General features: G+C 40.5%; 1 protein-coding gene across 1 annotated transcript in view; it reads left to right on the top strand.

Moving 5' to 3' along the window:
* LOC106022749 (DCC-interacting protein 13-alpha) overlaps window positions 1-7,925 on the top strand; it is a 62,159-nt gene extending 54,234 nt beyond the window's left edge. Inside the window, 4 exon segments of the mRNA XM_040743759.1 lie at window positions 489-545; window positions 2,046-2,137; window positions 2,823-2,945; window positions 2,947-7,925. Coding sequence (XP_040599693.1) covers window positions 489-545; window positions 2,046-2,137; window positions 2,823-2,945; window positions 2,947-2,998 — 324 coding nt within the window. The 3' untranslated portion in view covers window positions 2,999-7,925.
* Window positions 7,926-16,053: the final 8,128 nt, after the last annotated feature.

Genomic DNA, 16,053 nt, shown 5'->3' with positions numbered 1-16,053 from the left:
AGATGTGGGATAGTGTTTTCTCTTTTGAAAGAAGGAAGATATGCAATACACATTACTCAGAAAGAGTTTGTATTTTAATTTTTCACATAGATATTATGGTAACTGAGTTCATATTACCATATTTGGTGGGAAATAAGGGAGGAAGTAAAAGAATAAATGTATACTATTAAGTTATAATTTAACATGATTACTATTTGTTTCCCTGTATAAATAACTATTTAAAAATAATCTGAAGATCTCATACATGCATGTGTTTGTAGCGGGATGTCTTATTTTGTTTGCGGTGCTGGGGATTGAATTCATGGGCTCACATGTTAAGTATATGTTCTACCACTGACCTATATCCCCACCCCTAGGGTATTTTCTTATGAAGAAGATTATGTGCTACTGCTAATGAAAGTTCTGTGTCAGTTTAATGTCGAATAGCTTTCCTTAGTAGAGAGGCTTTTTGAAGAAAAATTAGTAATCATATTATTTTTCCCTTTCAGTGGATTTGTACAATAAGCAACATATCTAAACAAATATACTTGAGTGAAAACCCAGAGGTACTATTTTTTGTTTTGTTATTCAGATCTATCAGAATGAAGTAATTTTGTGGTTTATATGTCTTTTGTTAATTGACTTCTTTCTCGAGTTCTGTAATCTCAGGTACAGAATCCATATGATCCTGTTTGGGTAGCTACAGTGCGCCTTGTATTGTCTGTCCCACAACAGTGTGTTATTTCAAAATGTACTGAAATCATTTAGTTAGTTGATATTGACAATTTAGCTTCACGTCGAGTGTCATGGAGTAGGTAAAAATGTAGGTGAAGCTCTGTGGCTTCCTCTGAGAGTGACTAGAGTAAGGGAAAATGGAACTGTGACATTATATGTACAGCATGTTGTGACAAGAAGCACATGGTTAAAACAATGCACTTGGTGATCATGTAGAGATTTGTATTTTGAGAATGTTAGGATTTTGTTTTCTAGAAAATTCGATAGAAATGATAGAAGCCTGAGCTGTGTTGCAGATAATACAATGAAAACTAAAGCTTAGACACAGAGATATGTAGATGGAACCAGCATACAGATCACCTGGAAATCTTACTCAAATACATGTTATGATTTGGTACATCTGTAATGATGTAGCCTGAACTGTGAGTTTGCAAATTATTCTTTTTGAGTAGCACGGATTTCTGCCCTGGTGAACCTCAGCTTGTAAACTTAGAAGTGCAGGTAGAATCCAAGAGTACCAGCAGTTGAAGGACTGGAAGGACTGGAATGAATCCATGCTGTGTGAGAGCTGGGAAAAGACTAGGTCCTTGGCAGTCTTCGTGGGCTGGCTATGCTGCTTCCCAGAGCCGGGTAGAGATTGATGATTTCAGTTGAGAGTCTAAGTCTTGAACTCTTCCCCCTACCCTGACAGGGTTTCCTGGATCTGCTGTCTGTGCCCCTCCCTATAACCCAGATCAATGACATGTGCCACCATGTCCAGTTTAAGCTCTTATTGCTTAATGGAAGGTTTGATAGGAGGGTCTCAACTAGTTAGTAGCTGACTAAAAGGTAAAGAAGAAAATGATAAAGATGACCTCCAGGTTTTAAATTCAAAGACGTCATTTAGAAAAAAGAATTCTGTTTTTGTGAAAATGAGATGCCATCTAGGATATTAATAATAATTTCACAGATAATTATATGAGAGTTCTTTTATATTTAGTGAATATTTCCTATTTCTAAATTTTTATGTTCTGAAAACATTTTGAATTAGACTAGGCAGTGTGCTAGGTGATAGTAATAAAAACCAAGATAACTGGTAGTTAAAAATGAATGGAAATAGGGTATTTACCTATTTTATATTAGTAGAAGGAAATTAGAATCATTCTTAAATTATAATTGAAAATAATGTGTCTTACTAGTAAGATCAGAGAATGGAAATACCTCAGTAGCTTTGGATTATTTTAAGCACAACTTAAGAGCCCAGTGACAATTTTGAGAACTATATCAAGCTTTTAGTTTCTTACATTATTAATACTAATACTTTTTTTAACAACAAAACCAAAACAAAATAGGAAGCTGCTGCACGAGTAAATCAGTCTGCTCTGGAAGCTGTCACTCCTTCGTCATCTTCCCAGCGGAGACACGAGAGCCTGTGTCCAGCAGGGTGAGTTAATGTATGGGTTTTTTTAATGGACAGTAAGAGCTATTTAAAGTGTTAGTGAGCAATTTGATTTATAGTACTACTTAGGTAAATTCTAGATCATCTCTGAGTAACGAGTATATTTTAAAAATAATAAATTTATTAATAAGGGTTATATGTATGCACACATGCATGTATATCTGCCTGTGCAGGCCAGAGGTTGATGTATTGGAGAGTTTTATTTTTAAGATAGGGTTTCTCATGAACCTAGGGCTCATTGATTCGGTATGCTGACTGGCCAGTGAGTTCCTCGAATCTTCCTATCTCTGCACTCCAATGCTGCTGTTGCAGATGCCGGCTGCCATGTGCAACTTCTTTTTTTTTAATATAAGTATTAACGATTAAAACCCTAGTTCTCCTTCTTAGGCAGCAGGCACTTCATCTCCTAAGTCTCAGTTTATGTTTTTTAATTGGAAAGCGAGGGCTCTTTTACTAAATAAATAGGTAGCTGTTTTGCAATTAAGTTTTTACTGTTTGAGTCAGGGTCTTGCTTTGTAGACCAGGCTGGCCCAGGGCTTGTGATTCTGTGCCTTCACTTCCAAAGTCCTGCACCACCGCCGGGCTGTTTCCGTTTCCTGTAATCTGCTAAGCATTGAACGTCTGAAAGAAAAACTAAATTTAGTACCTTTTTGTTTTCCTTCGTCATTAGACAATCTCAGCCACCAACTGCTCGAACCAGCAGTTCAGCATCCTTGGGATCAGAGTCTACAAATTTGGCTTCCCTCTCTCTTGTTGCCCCAGATACTCCAATACCGTTTGATATAATTTCTCCTGTGTGAAGATCAGCCTGGTCAGGCAAAAGCCTTGTGCCAAGGAGGCAGGTGAGCGATGATGTCACAAAGACAATGTGATTCTATTTATGATGCATTTATGCATCAGCTATGCTGTCTTTCATATACTTGCCTGACAGCATTTTCATGGTTAGGATAGACCAATACAGATTCTGTTTTTTTCCTTTTTTAGGCTTCTGCATCAATCAAAGACGTTAGGATAATCAAATGTCCAAAATGTAATACTGAGTTGCTTGAGTCTATTACTTGGGCATTTTCCCTGTCAATTATGGGAGAAGGGTCAGTTCTATCTTTAGGTTGTGACACTATTTTAAAAATTCTATGTCAGAATAAGAGGCTGGGAATGTAGCTTAGTTGGTAGAGTGCTTGCCTCTCTAGCACCACATAAAACCTGCTTATGCTTATTAGCTCATGCTTGAATCAGAAGCCCCAGTTGGTCAGGCGGCGCATGCCTTTAGTCCCAGCAGAGGTAGAGGCAGGCGGATCTCTCTGAGTCGAGGCCAGCCTGTTCTACAGAGCGAGTTCCACGACAGGCTCCAAAGCTACACAGAGAAACCCCATCTCGAAAAACACAACAACAACAAAAAGGAAGCTCAAGGTGTTTTGGCTACGTAGCAAATTCTAGTCCAGTTTGTACTATATGAGATCTTGTCTTTATGATGTTAATGATGATGAAGAATGCTCTTGAGGCCAGGAAGTGGTGGCACATATCTCCCAGCAGCCATACCAGTTAGCCATAGAGGCCAGGCAGTGGTGGTGCATGTCTTTAAATACCAGCATTAGAGAGGAATATAAGGTGGGAGGAGACAGGAGTCAGTCTGCAGTAACCCCGAGGACTGGATCGCCCCTTCCCGAGCCTTGGTAGAGGTAAGAACTCTCTAGTGGTTGGCTGCTTTGCTTTTCTGATCTTCAGCTAGCTAGCGTTATTTGTTAGAATATAAACAAAATAATCACCTCAATTACTGAATCTTGATGATGATGAAGAGGAGGGAGAGGAAGAAGAATACTTTAGTCAAAGTGCTCAATTTTTTAAGGGAGACTGGCTAGAGAAATGGCTCGTACTGTTCCTGCAATAAGTCAGGTTCAGTTCATAGCACCCACGTGGCAGGTCACAATTATCTATGACTCTGGCCTCAGATTCCTGAATGCATGTGGTACACAGTAATTTATATAGACAAACATGCATACACATAAAGAAATCAACTATGGTGAATCATTTATTAAGGCGGTTGGGCACTTTAATACATTAAGTTTGGATATGACATTGATATAGTCATGAAAATGTTTAAATATGCTAAGTATGTATAGCATTTGATATGATATGCCAGACTGATATGAAAGAGATCAGTATTGGGGTGGAGAGATGGCTCAGTGGTTAACAATAGTTGCTCTTGCAGAGGACACAGGTTTGGTTCCCAACACCCACATGGTAGCTGGTAACCATCCATAACTTCAGCTTCAGGGTATCTGAAGCCCTTTTCTCACCTCCACAGACCATTAACGAACACATAAATATACCTAAAATAAGAATAGATGAATGTTTTTTTAATTGGCCAATACCTTAATCCTCTTTTTTGTGTGTGTACGTGTGTGTATACATGTTATATATTTACAGATGCACACATAGATTTTTGTGCATGTTTGTAGAGGCCAGAGGACAATTCAGGTGTTTTTCCAGTGCTGCTACTCAGCCCTTTACATTTTCTTGGTTTCTGTAGTTACTCCAGGGTGTGTGCTCACATCTGAACACTTGGAGCTAGGAACCTCAGATGAGAGAGAGCATGTGATGTTTGTCTTTCTGCATTTGGGTCACTTTGCTCAATATGATCTCTTCTAATTCCATCCATTTACCTGCATAATTCATTTCATTTTTCTTTACAGTTGAATAGTGTCTCATAGTGTATATGTACTGCATTTTTATTATGCATTCATCAGTTGAAGGACATTTAGGTTGTTTCCATTTCATAGCTTTTGTGACTATAATAGCAGTGGACATGCCTGAACAGGTATCTGTGAAGTAGGATGCCAAGTCCTTTGGGAATATACCAAGGGAGTGGCCTAGCTGGATCATTTGATAGATTTATTACTAGCTTTTGGGGAAGTTTCCACACTGATTTCCAGGTTACTTGGACCAGTTTGCGCTCCACCAACAGTGAATGAGGTTCTTTTTCCCATAACATGTCCTCTGGCCTTTGTTGCTTATTGATCTTTGCCATTCTGACTGGGGTAAGGTGAAAACCTCAAAGTTGTTTTGATTTGCTTTCCCTATTGCAATGAATATTTTTTGAGATATCTCTTAGTCATTTTTTTTCTTCTTTTGAGAACTCTCTCTGTTCAGGTCCCAAGCCCATTTTTTGAATGGGCCATTTGGTTTCTGTTTTTGTTTTTTAACCCTTTGTTTTTTGAGTTCTTTATATATTTTGGATATTAAACCTATATAAATGTATAGTTAGCCTCCTCTTTAACAGTTCTTTTCTTTAGTTGTGTAGAAGATTTTTATTTTTATGAAGTCCTTTTCACTTGTCTTTAGCTCTTGGTCAAATGGAATCTTGTTTAGAAAGTCCTTTCCTACATCTATTATGCACAATACTGCCTGTGTTTTCTTCTAGCTGCTTCAGTGTTTGGGCCTTCACTTTTAGGTCTGTAATCTATTTGGAGTTAGTTTTGTGCAAGGTGATATAGATAGGGGTCTAATTTCATTCTTCTCCATGTGGACACCCAGTTTTCGCAGCACCATCTGTTTATTTCAGTGTATGCTTTTAGCATCTTTGTCAAATATTACATGGTTTAAATTACATGTATTCATGTCTGAGTCTTTGATTTTACTTCCCTGGTCTACGTATATGTTTGTGCGGATACCATATTGTTTCTATTACAGTGGCTCTGTAATGTATCTTAAGATCTGGAATTGTAATCCCTCTAGCAGCGTTCTTTTTGCTCAGTATTGTTTTGGCTCTCCAGAGTTTTTGTGGTTTCCTTATGGATTTTAGGGTATTTTTTTCTTCTATTCTTGTGAAGAATGAAATGGGGATTTTGATTGGGATTACATTGAATCTATAATAGCTTTTGGTAAAATGATTTTTTCACAACATTAATTCTATCAATCCATGAGCATGGGAGGTCTCTTCCATTTTCTAGGTTTTTGTTTTGTTTTGTTTATCTCTTTGTTCAGAGGTTTAGAAGTTTTTATTGTAGAGACCCTTCACTTTCTTGGTTATGTTTATTCCTAGCAATTCATTTTCTTGGAGGCATTTGTGAATAGGAGTATGCCCACGATTCCTTCCTCTGTGTGATTGCTGGTGGTGTGTAGAAAATCTATTGATTTGTACAAGTTGGGTTCTGTATTGGCTACACTGCTGAAGTTGTCATTTCTAGAAGTTCCCTAATAGATTTAAAAAAATTTTTTTGTTTTGTTGAGACAGGGTTTCTCTATATTGCTTTGGAGCCTGTCCTGGATCTCTGTAGACCAGGCTGGCCTCAAACTCACAGAGATCCGCCTGCCTCTGCCTCCCGAGTGTTGGTGTGTACCACCAACGCCCAGCTGAAATTTCTTAATGTATAATATTATGTCATGTGCAAGTAGGGATAGTCTGACATCTTTCCCTGTTTGTATCCCTTTAATTTCCTTCTCTTGTATTATTGCTCTAGCTAGTGCTTTGAGCACACTATTGAAAAGGAGTTGGAAAGTGGATACCCTGTCTTGTTCTTGACTTCAGTGGGACTGCTTCAAGTTTTTCTCCATTTAGGAGGTTGTTGACTGTGGGCTTCTTATATGTGGGCTGTGGGCTCTTATTATGTTGAGATGTGTTCCTTCTAGTCCTATTCGGACTTTTATCTTAAAGGCATGTTGGATTTTGTCAAAGGATTTCTTTCTGCATCTATTGAGATGATCATGTGATTTTTGTCTTTAAGTCCATTTATGTTTATTACATTGGTTTACTTGCATATGTTGAACCATCCCTGCATTTTAGGGATAAAGCCACTTGGTCATGGTATATAGTCTTTTTTATCCTTAGTATTTTATTGAGAAGTTTTGAATCTATATTCATCAGAGATACTGGGCTGTGATTTTCTCTTTTTATTATTGTTGTTTTTACCTGTTTGGATATTAGTGAGATACTGGCTTCCTAGATGGGGTTTGGAAGTGCTCCTCTGATGAGGCTTGGGAATGCTCCTCCTGTTCCCAATTTTTTAATAGTTGAAGAAGGACTGGCTATAGATCTTTGAAAGTCTGGTAGAATTCTGGTGCGAATCCATCTGGCTCTGGAATTACTTCTGGAAAGCATCTTATTACAATTTTGATCACTTCATTTGTTGTTTATATGTTTTGCTTGTTGAGTTCTTGTTTTAATTTTGGTGGTTTGGCTGAATCTAGAAATTATTTATTTTTAAGTTTTTCAGGTTAATGGAGAACAGGTTTTTGAGAATATTCCCTAACAATATTCTGAATTTTTTTTCATGTCATAATATTTCCCTGTTCATTTCTGATTCTGTTAATTTGGATCCTCTCCTTTTTTCTTCTGGTTAGTCGGGCCCTAGCAGGTGTCTGTCAATCTTGTTTTTTTTTTCTCAAAGAACTACTTCTTAGATTCATTGATATTTTTGTAATTTTTTATATTTCATTGATTTATTTCTTGCTGTCAACTGGGTTTGAGTTTGGTTTGTTCTTGTTTCTCCATTTTTTTTGTTTTTGTTTTACAAGATACGGTTCTCTGTGTAGCTCTGTCTGTCCCGTAACTCACTCTGTAGACCAGACTGGCCTTGAACTCAGAGAGATCGACCTGCCTCTGTTTCCTGAGTGCTGGGATTGAAGGTATGCACCACCATTGCCTGGCTGGCTGTTCTTCCAAATTTTTGAGGTATATCATTAGGTTACTGTGCTCTGTCTGATTTTTTATTTATTCTTATTTTACATACATTAGTGTTTTGCCTGTATGTATGTATGTATGTATGTTCTAGAACTGGAGTTATAGGCAGTTGTGGGATGCCATGTGAATACTGAGAATTGAACCAGGATCCTCTGGAAAAGCAGCCAGTGAGTGCTCTTAACTGCTGAGCCATCTCTCCTGTCCCTCTTTCTGATTTTTTAATGTAGGTACTTAGAGCTTTAAATTTCCCTCAAAGGATTGCTTTCAATATGGCCCAGAATTTAGTTTTGATGTGTTTTCATTTTCATTTATTTCCTGGAAATTTCTTTCTCGATTTCTTCTTTGACTCATTTATCATTCACTAAAAAATAAGGAAGTCTCCATGAGTTTGTGTACATGCTAGACATTTGTTTGTTGTTAGTAATATACAGATTTTATTGCATTGTGGTCTGGTAGAATACATAGAGTTACTTCAACCTTTCTGAATATGGCTTATGGTATTAGTTATGTTTCTCTGTATTTTTTGTTCATATGATCATAGAAAGTGGGGGGGGTTGTAATCACTATGGATTGATGTCAATCTGTCTTTAAATCCATTAGTACTTTTTAAAAAATGGAATCAAAGATTCACTAGCGTTTGAATGTATGTGTAGGATCATAATGTCATCTTGGTTAAGAGTTCCCTTGATTAAAACAAAGTGTCTTTCTTTATCTTTTGTGATCAGTTTTAGTTTGATGTCTTTCATCAGATACTAGGATAAGGGAAGCCTGCTTGCTTCCTGGTTCCAGGTGATTGGAGTGCTTGTAGTACATCTTTTACCCTAAGAGAGTGCCTATTTTTAAAGCTGTGTTTGTTGTAAACAGCAGACAGATGGATTTTGTTTCTTTAGCCTTTCAGTCTGTGTCCTTTGTTTTGAGAATTCGGGCCATTGATATTTAATGTTATTATTTAAATGTGTGTGTTGTCAGTGGTGGTGTTGACACATGCCTTTAATTTCAGCACTTGAGAGGCAGAGGCAGGTGGAATCTCTGAGTCAGTCTGGTCTACATAGTGAGTTCCAGGCCAGCCAGGTCTACACAGAGAAACCCTGTCTTGAAAAAACAAACTCAACCAATCAAATACAAAAGAAATGTGTGTGTTAATTTCAGTCATTGTGTTGTTAGTTCATGGTGTTGTGTTTTCAGTGGTATTTTGTATTTTAATAATTATGGCTTTATTTCTTTCCACATTCCTCTCTTTAGCCAGAAATATTGTTTTCTTTAGGTTGTTGGGTAGAGAATGTTTTAGGCTATTTAGATTATACAAAACCTTTCTTGCCTGGCGTTGGTGGCACATGCCTTTAATCCCAGCACTTGGGAGGCAGAGGCAGGCGGATCTCTGTGAGTTCGAAGCCAGCCTGGTCTACAGAGCAAGTTCCAGGACAACCTCCAAAACAAAACAGAGAAACCCTGTCTTGAAAAACCAAAAAAAATCCAAAAACCTTTCTTTGTCCTTCAATATGGCAATTATATTAGTTTAGGCAGATCCTCGTGGTCTTTTATGACTTGGATGAATTACTCCTAAGTTTTCTGGCCTTCAAAGGTTCTCTTGAGAAACCAACTATTAATTCTGATGGGCTTTTCCTTTGTGTTAGTTTTTTTTCCTTTTGCAGCTCTCAGTACACTTTATTATGTATACTTAGTATTTTAACTGTGATATGCTGTGGGTATTTTCTTTTCTGGTCTTGCCTGATATTCTATGTGTTTCTTGTATTTGTATGGGTATGTCTTTCCTTAGTTAGGGAAAATTTTCTTCTATGATCTTGTGGAAGTTCTGACCCTTTTTTTTTGGTTTTTACGAGACAGGGTTTCTCTGTATTGTTTTGGAGGCTGTCTATCTAGCCCGGCCTCAAACTCACAGAGATCCGCCTTCCTTTGCCTCCCGAGTGCTGGGATTAAAGGCATGTGCCACCACCACCCGGCAGTTCTGACCTTTTTACTTGGGATTCTTTTCCTTCTTCTGTGCCAAAAATTGAAGGGAACAGGGGAAGTCCTCCATGTTAGCCAGTTCAGAGAGGGCTGCCAATCCACAGACTGCAACCTCTGCCCACCAGGGCCTCCCAAAAGCTAGCCAACTAGAAAACTCAAGGGAAAGCCTTACAAGTAAATTGCATTAAGCAGAAGGTTTTGAAGATGAAGTAGATGAATTAGACCAAATATCCAAGGAATATGAAAAAAAGTCTTAAAAACACAATAAACATACAGGAAACATGGTGCCCCATATTTCCCCTGTTCCCTACCAGTGGAGGCTTCCTTCTCTCTATCTGACCTTATTTGGAGAATGTCTCTAGGCCCAGATGCCTGACTTATCTCTGGTGTGATCCTTGGCACAGTTCCCTGCAAAAATCTTTCCCCCTGCTGCCCATATGGCAATTAAACTTTGTGCTGGGAGCTTTATGATAGAAACCGTGCCGTTTTATACAAACTAGGTGATGCCCCAGCCACTGCTCCCATCCTTTATATCTCCCATCACTTTGAAGTAAGTTGAGCTGCATCCCTGAAGCAGTCTCCTGGAAGGCTATATCTGTTTCAATCACAGGTGGTACAAGGCTTTGCCTGCTGCCTCTACCCCCTTTGCCCTCATGACCCCATGGTCAACAGACCCTGGGGAAGAGGGGAACCTCATCTTTTTGGGTTTTTGAGGTTCATCCTCATTTTGGCTCAAGTCCTCTTCAATGTTTCTATCTCTTTATTGAATTCTGTTTTCATGTCCTGGATTATCTTCATTTCCACCAGCCTTATGTTTGTATTTCCTTGGGCATCACTCAGCTGTTTGGTCTCAAGGCATTTCTCCTTAATTTCATGAGCTCTTTCTCTGTCTTCTTAAACTGTTTAAATTGTTTGATGAACTTTATGACTGTTCTTTTAAGTTCTGTTTCACCTAAGTAATTATCATTGGCAAACATTTCCACAGGACTGGTAGGTTTTGGAGAGGAAATACTGGCTTGATCTTTTCATATTCATATTCTTGAAATACTATTTGGGCATATGGACTTCTTAGTTTTATGACTAGTATGGACAGAGCAAGTTGAGACACAAGAACGGAAGCCGGGCGGTGGTGGCACACGCCTTTAATCCCAGCACTCGGGAGGCAGAGGCAGGTGGATCTCTGAGTTCGAGGCCAGGCTGGACCGATAGCCTCCAAAACAATATAGAGAAACCCTGTCTCGAAAAACCAAAAAAAAAAAAAAGGATGTACAGGTGACTTAGGCCTAAAGGTGAGACATGGCTTACATGGAGGGAATTCAGGTGAACAGAGTGGACTGGGCTGGTGTACAGCATGTGTTTTCTGGTCCAAGGCTGGAGTGTAGAGGGGTGTGGTGTGAGAGCGTCTTGTAGGTTAAGGGTAGACAGAGCAGGACTTGGCGAAATCCTAAAGGTTGGTTGAGGCTCAGGCTGGGATGGCTAAACTAGGTCAGGGCTCTGGACATGGGAGCTGGGTGGTTTGGGTGGGGGAAGGTTATATGGAAGGATGTGTTCATTTTTCCAGTACCTTTTTCCTTTTATAAGACAGTTCTCAAATAAGCAGGCAGCCTTTAAACACTATGTAGCCAATGATGACCTTGAACTCTAATCTTCTTGGCTCTCCTTCCCCAGTACTAGGATTACAGGCATGTGCCAACATACCCAGCAAGTAGCTGATTTTTTGATTTATTGTGTATATGTGGTGTGTGTGTGTGTGTGTGTGTGTGTGTGTGTGTGTGTGTGTGTGTGTGTGTGTGTTAGGGAGTCACTGCTGGACTGAGACTGGTCTCCACCAATCTGACCTTTACCGACTGCCAATCTCCTGTGCCTCTCATGGGCACAACAAAGTGACCTTGTGAAGTACTAAGCACACTTCAAAGACCCCATTTCTGCCTGTAAGCAAGTAGACAGAAGCCACCTGAGGGCTGAGCAAGTGAGTGAAACTGATGCAATTTATATCATGTGCCCTGAAATCAATTGCATTCTCTCTCTCTGGCACTTATTCCTTCAGTTCAAAGATTCTTCCACACAAGATGTGTTTGAATCCCTACCTCCATCTTTTTAAAGATCAGTTTCTGTTCAATATACCTTTAGCTTCTTATTTTTTCTTTTTTATTTAACTTTTTACACATGTCACTCTCAGTTCCCTCTCCCTCCCCTCCTCCCTACTCCCCAATCCTCCCAATCCTTCACCCTCACTCCTTCCCCCCTCTGCACCCCAGGGAGGGCAAGGGCCTCCATGAGGGATTTTCATCTGTTACATCATCCCAGGAAGGGCCCAGGTTCTTCCCCATGTGTTCAGACTGAGAGAGCATCCCTCCACGTGGTATGGGTTCCCAGAGTCCTTATGTATGCAAGGAATAAATACTGCTCCACTCTCCCAGGTCCCACAGATTGCCAAGGCCTCCTCTCTGTCACTAAGGTTCGGTGGGAGGGTGTCTGGATCAGTCCCATGCTGGCCCCTCAGTCATCAGTCTGGGGTCCATGTGTTCCCCCTTGTTTAGGTCAGCTGCCTCTGTGGGTTTCGCCAGCCTGATCTTGATTCCTTTTGTCATAACTCTTCTTTGCAACTGGGTTCCAGGAGTTCAATTCGGTTCACAGCTGTGGGTGTCTGCCTCTGCCTCCATCAGCCACTGGATGAGAGTTCTAGGATGGCATGTAAGGTAGTCATCATTCTCATTATCATAGGAGGGCATTTAAGGTAGCCTTAATGTCAGTTGGTGTCATTCTTGTAGATCTGTGAAGATCTCACTAGTGCCAGATCTCTCCTCCTTATACTGGCTCCCTCTTTTATGGTATCTCCCATCCTTTTCTCCTCTATTCTTACCCTGGCTCAACCTTCCTGCTCTCCCATGTCCTTCTCTCCCTTCCTCTTTCTCCCATCTCCTTCTGCCCTCCACTTCTCCTCCCCCAATCCAATTAGGAGATCTCATCCCATAACCCTTTTCTGGGTTACCATGCATATCTCTCTTAGGGTCCTCCCTGCACCCCAGACTCTCTGGTGGTGGAATTGTGGGCTGGCATTGCCATGCTCCATTTTTCAAAATCCATACATGAGTGAGTACATAGCATGTTTGTCTTGTTGTGACTGGGTTACCTCACTCAGGATGGTTTCTTCAAGTGCTATCCATTTGCCTGCAAATTTCAAGATTCCACTTTTTTCTGCTGAGTAGTACTCCATCGTGTAAATGTACCACATTTTCTCTATCCACTCTTCAGTTGAGGGGCATCTAGGATCTTTTCAGGTTCTGGCTATTACAAATAGTGCTGCTATGAACAAGTACAGTGGGGAGACCATAGGGGTTTGAAGACTCAAGCTCAGGGCAGGGGCTCAAGCACAGGACAGAGAATGGAGGGCACTGAAGACTGAGGTGTGGCCAGACTCAGGGTGATCATTCCGGGTGGGGCAGGTCCTCTCTAGGTGCAGAAAATGCCCAGGGAGACAGAGCAGGGGGTTGTAGGAAGTTGGGTCTCAGAGCAGGGCCCTCACTCACCTTAAGCACCGGGAAAGGACCAGAAGGCACTGAAGACTTCTCTGTATTTTCATATTCCTCTCCTGCTGATCTCTACCTTTTGCCAACAAGTCCTCCTATCTTCGTGTTTCTAATTTTAGGGAACAATAGGTTTAATAAAGATTACTTACAGAAACCTGTTGAGGATTTACTTACTGGTACATGGATAGCTTACACATGACTGCTGGGATGAGGTAAATGTCTCTCCTTCCCTCAGCACCCATCAGCTGCTCACAGCTCTCCAGGAGTGGTGTGGCTTCATAAGCCCCCGTCCGTTTGCTTTGTTTTTAAAGACAGGGTCTCACGTTGAATCTGAAACTTCCTGATTCCACTGGACTGGCTGGTCATCAAGCTCCAGGGACCCAGCCTCAGAATAACAGAAGCCTGCTTCCTCATCTAGCTTTTCATGTAGGGACTTGAAAGCTGAACTCAGACCCTCAGGATTTCTTAGCAGGCATTTTGTTCATGAGTTCATCTCCCTAGGCACAGTGATTGTATTTCAACTTATTAAAAAATTTTTATTCATGGGGAAGCAGGAAGGTTGAGTCGAGGTAAGACTAGAGGAGAGCAGGATGAGAGATACCATAGTAGATTGAGTCATTATAGGCTTGAGGAGAGAGTTGACACTAGTGAGATCTCCAGAGATCTACAAGGGATAACACCAAGTGGCAAACTAAGCAATACTGGAGAGACTACACTAATAGCCCCTCCTTGATGATAGGGTTGATGACTACCCTATATGCCATCCTAGAACCTTCATCCAGGGACTGATGGAAGCAGAGACAGCCACCCAAAGCTAAACACTGAACTCCTGGAACCTAGTGACAGAGATGGAGAAGTGATGAGCAAAGGGGTCAAGACCATGATGGTGAAACCCACAAAGACAGCTGACCGGATAAGGGGGAGCTCTTGAACCCCAGACTGATGGCTGAGAGGCCAACAGGGGACTGATCCAGACTCCATGAATGTAGTGCCAATGAGGAGGCCACAGAAATCATTGTTTACCATGGTGTATGAATGATCTTTGGGAGCCCATTCCACATGGAGGGATGCTCTCTCAGCCTGGACACATGGGGAAGGGCCTAGGTCCTGCCCTGGATGAAATGACAGACTCTGGAGATCCCCCAAGGAGGGCCTCACCCTCCCTGGGAAATGATGTGGGGATTGGTTGGGGAGCTGGAAGGGCTGGTGGAGTGACAAGGGAGGAGAGGTGGGAGAGGGAGCTGGGATTGACATGTGAAGCATTTATGTTTCTAATTTGAATAAAAATATATATTGAGGAAAAAATTTTCATCCTGAAAAATTAAAAAATCCATTTAAAATGTGTCAATTCTTTATTACTTAGGATTTTGACTCACAGTTAAAAGACCTTGTGGATCCATGGTTAAATGGAATTTTACTTTTGTTTTCTTCTAGTACTTCTGTGGTTTTACTTTTTTTCTTTTATTGCAGTTCTGGGAAGAGAGCCCAGGGTCTCATGCAACTTGAGGGAAGGGCTCTACCACTTGAGCTGCAGCTTTCCTTTCGATTTCCTTATATGAGTTCATTCTTGCAAATAATGTAAGCTGTACATCTGATTTTATACCCTTTAAAAATTCTATTTGATTATTTTATAACATTCTACCAGTCAGCCCATTTTTATTGCAGTTTACTGAAATGCCACCTTTGTAACATGCTCAATTTCCATTTGCAATTTCTTTCCTCCTTGCCACTGGCCTGTTTGTCTATGCAGATGCTACTCTAATGGTATTTTTATTATAGAGGTTCTATACTATGCTTTAATGTCTGGTAGAATCAGTCTTTCTTGAAGTACATTTTTCATTTTTTCCTTGCTCCTTGTGAATTTACTTTCTAAAGGAGAGGTTTCCTGTAATTTGTCTAGCTCCATAAAATAACTTGACAGCCTCTAAGAAAGACATGATGTAAACCATTGCGGAAATTAGTAAGAAGCATATGAACTTGGCCATGTAAATAACCAAGCCTTAGGTCATGTGGATCTCATGGGAACAGATTTAACCAGCTATCAAATAGGTTGGGATTTTATCCCTTTTCTTGAATTCCTGGAAATGGTGCCAACTGCCTTGAAGGGATTAGAAACCTTGAGGGTAGGGAAGCCTCAGCAGGGGTGGAGATATCCAAACAATACCAGCAGATCCTGTTGGTTGGGATTTGAGGTGATACTGTTCACTTCCCGGTGAGCAGGAAGCACAAGAGATAGGAAGACTGATGACCAATCAAGTCTTCAACACATGAACCTGTAGAGACACTTTATGTTCAAACCATAACCTCCCTCAAGAATGCTCAATCTCTACCAATGCTAAGTATTTTCAGGGATAGAAAGTTTGCTGACTGTGGATGGGAAAGCATCTTTAGAGAAGCTGTGTGATGGAGCCTGATGTAGCAGGAGTAATAAAATCCCAGAAACAGATACTGAAAATCAGAGAAGCAAAGCAGCCAGTCACTAGAGAGTTCTCATCTCTACAAATGCTCAGACTGAAGGGGTGATCCACTGAACCTCAGATTGCATCTCCAGACCGAATTGCTCTCCACCAACCCTTAGAATCCTTGATTACTCTCTGATACTGCACTGAACTCCTCATATACTCTCTAATGCTGGGATTAATGGTGCGAGCTCTGTTTTTCTTTTAGACTGATTCACTTTTATGTAGCCCTGGGTGGCCTTGAACTCCAAGAGATCCATCTGT

This window comes from Mesocricetus auratus, unplaced genomic scaffold (assembly GCF_017639785.1).
Source record: "Mesocricetus auratus isolate SY011 unplaced genomic scaffold, BCM_Maur_2.0 Super-Scaffold_100003, whole genome shotgun sequence".
Classification (NCBI taxonomy): Eukaryota; Metazoa; Chordata; class Mammalia; order Rodentia; family Cricetidae; genus Mesocricetus; species Mesocricetus auratus.
Note: the sequence above shows the minus strand (reverse complement) of the source record. Positions and strands in the feature narration are given on the sequence as shown.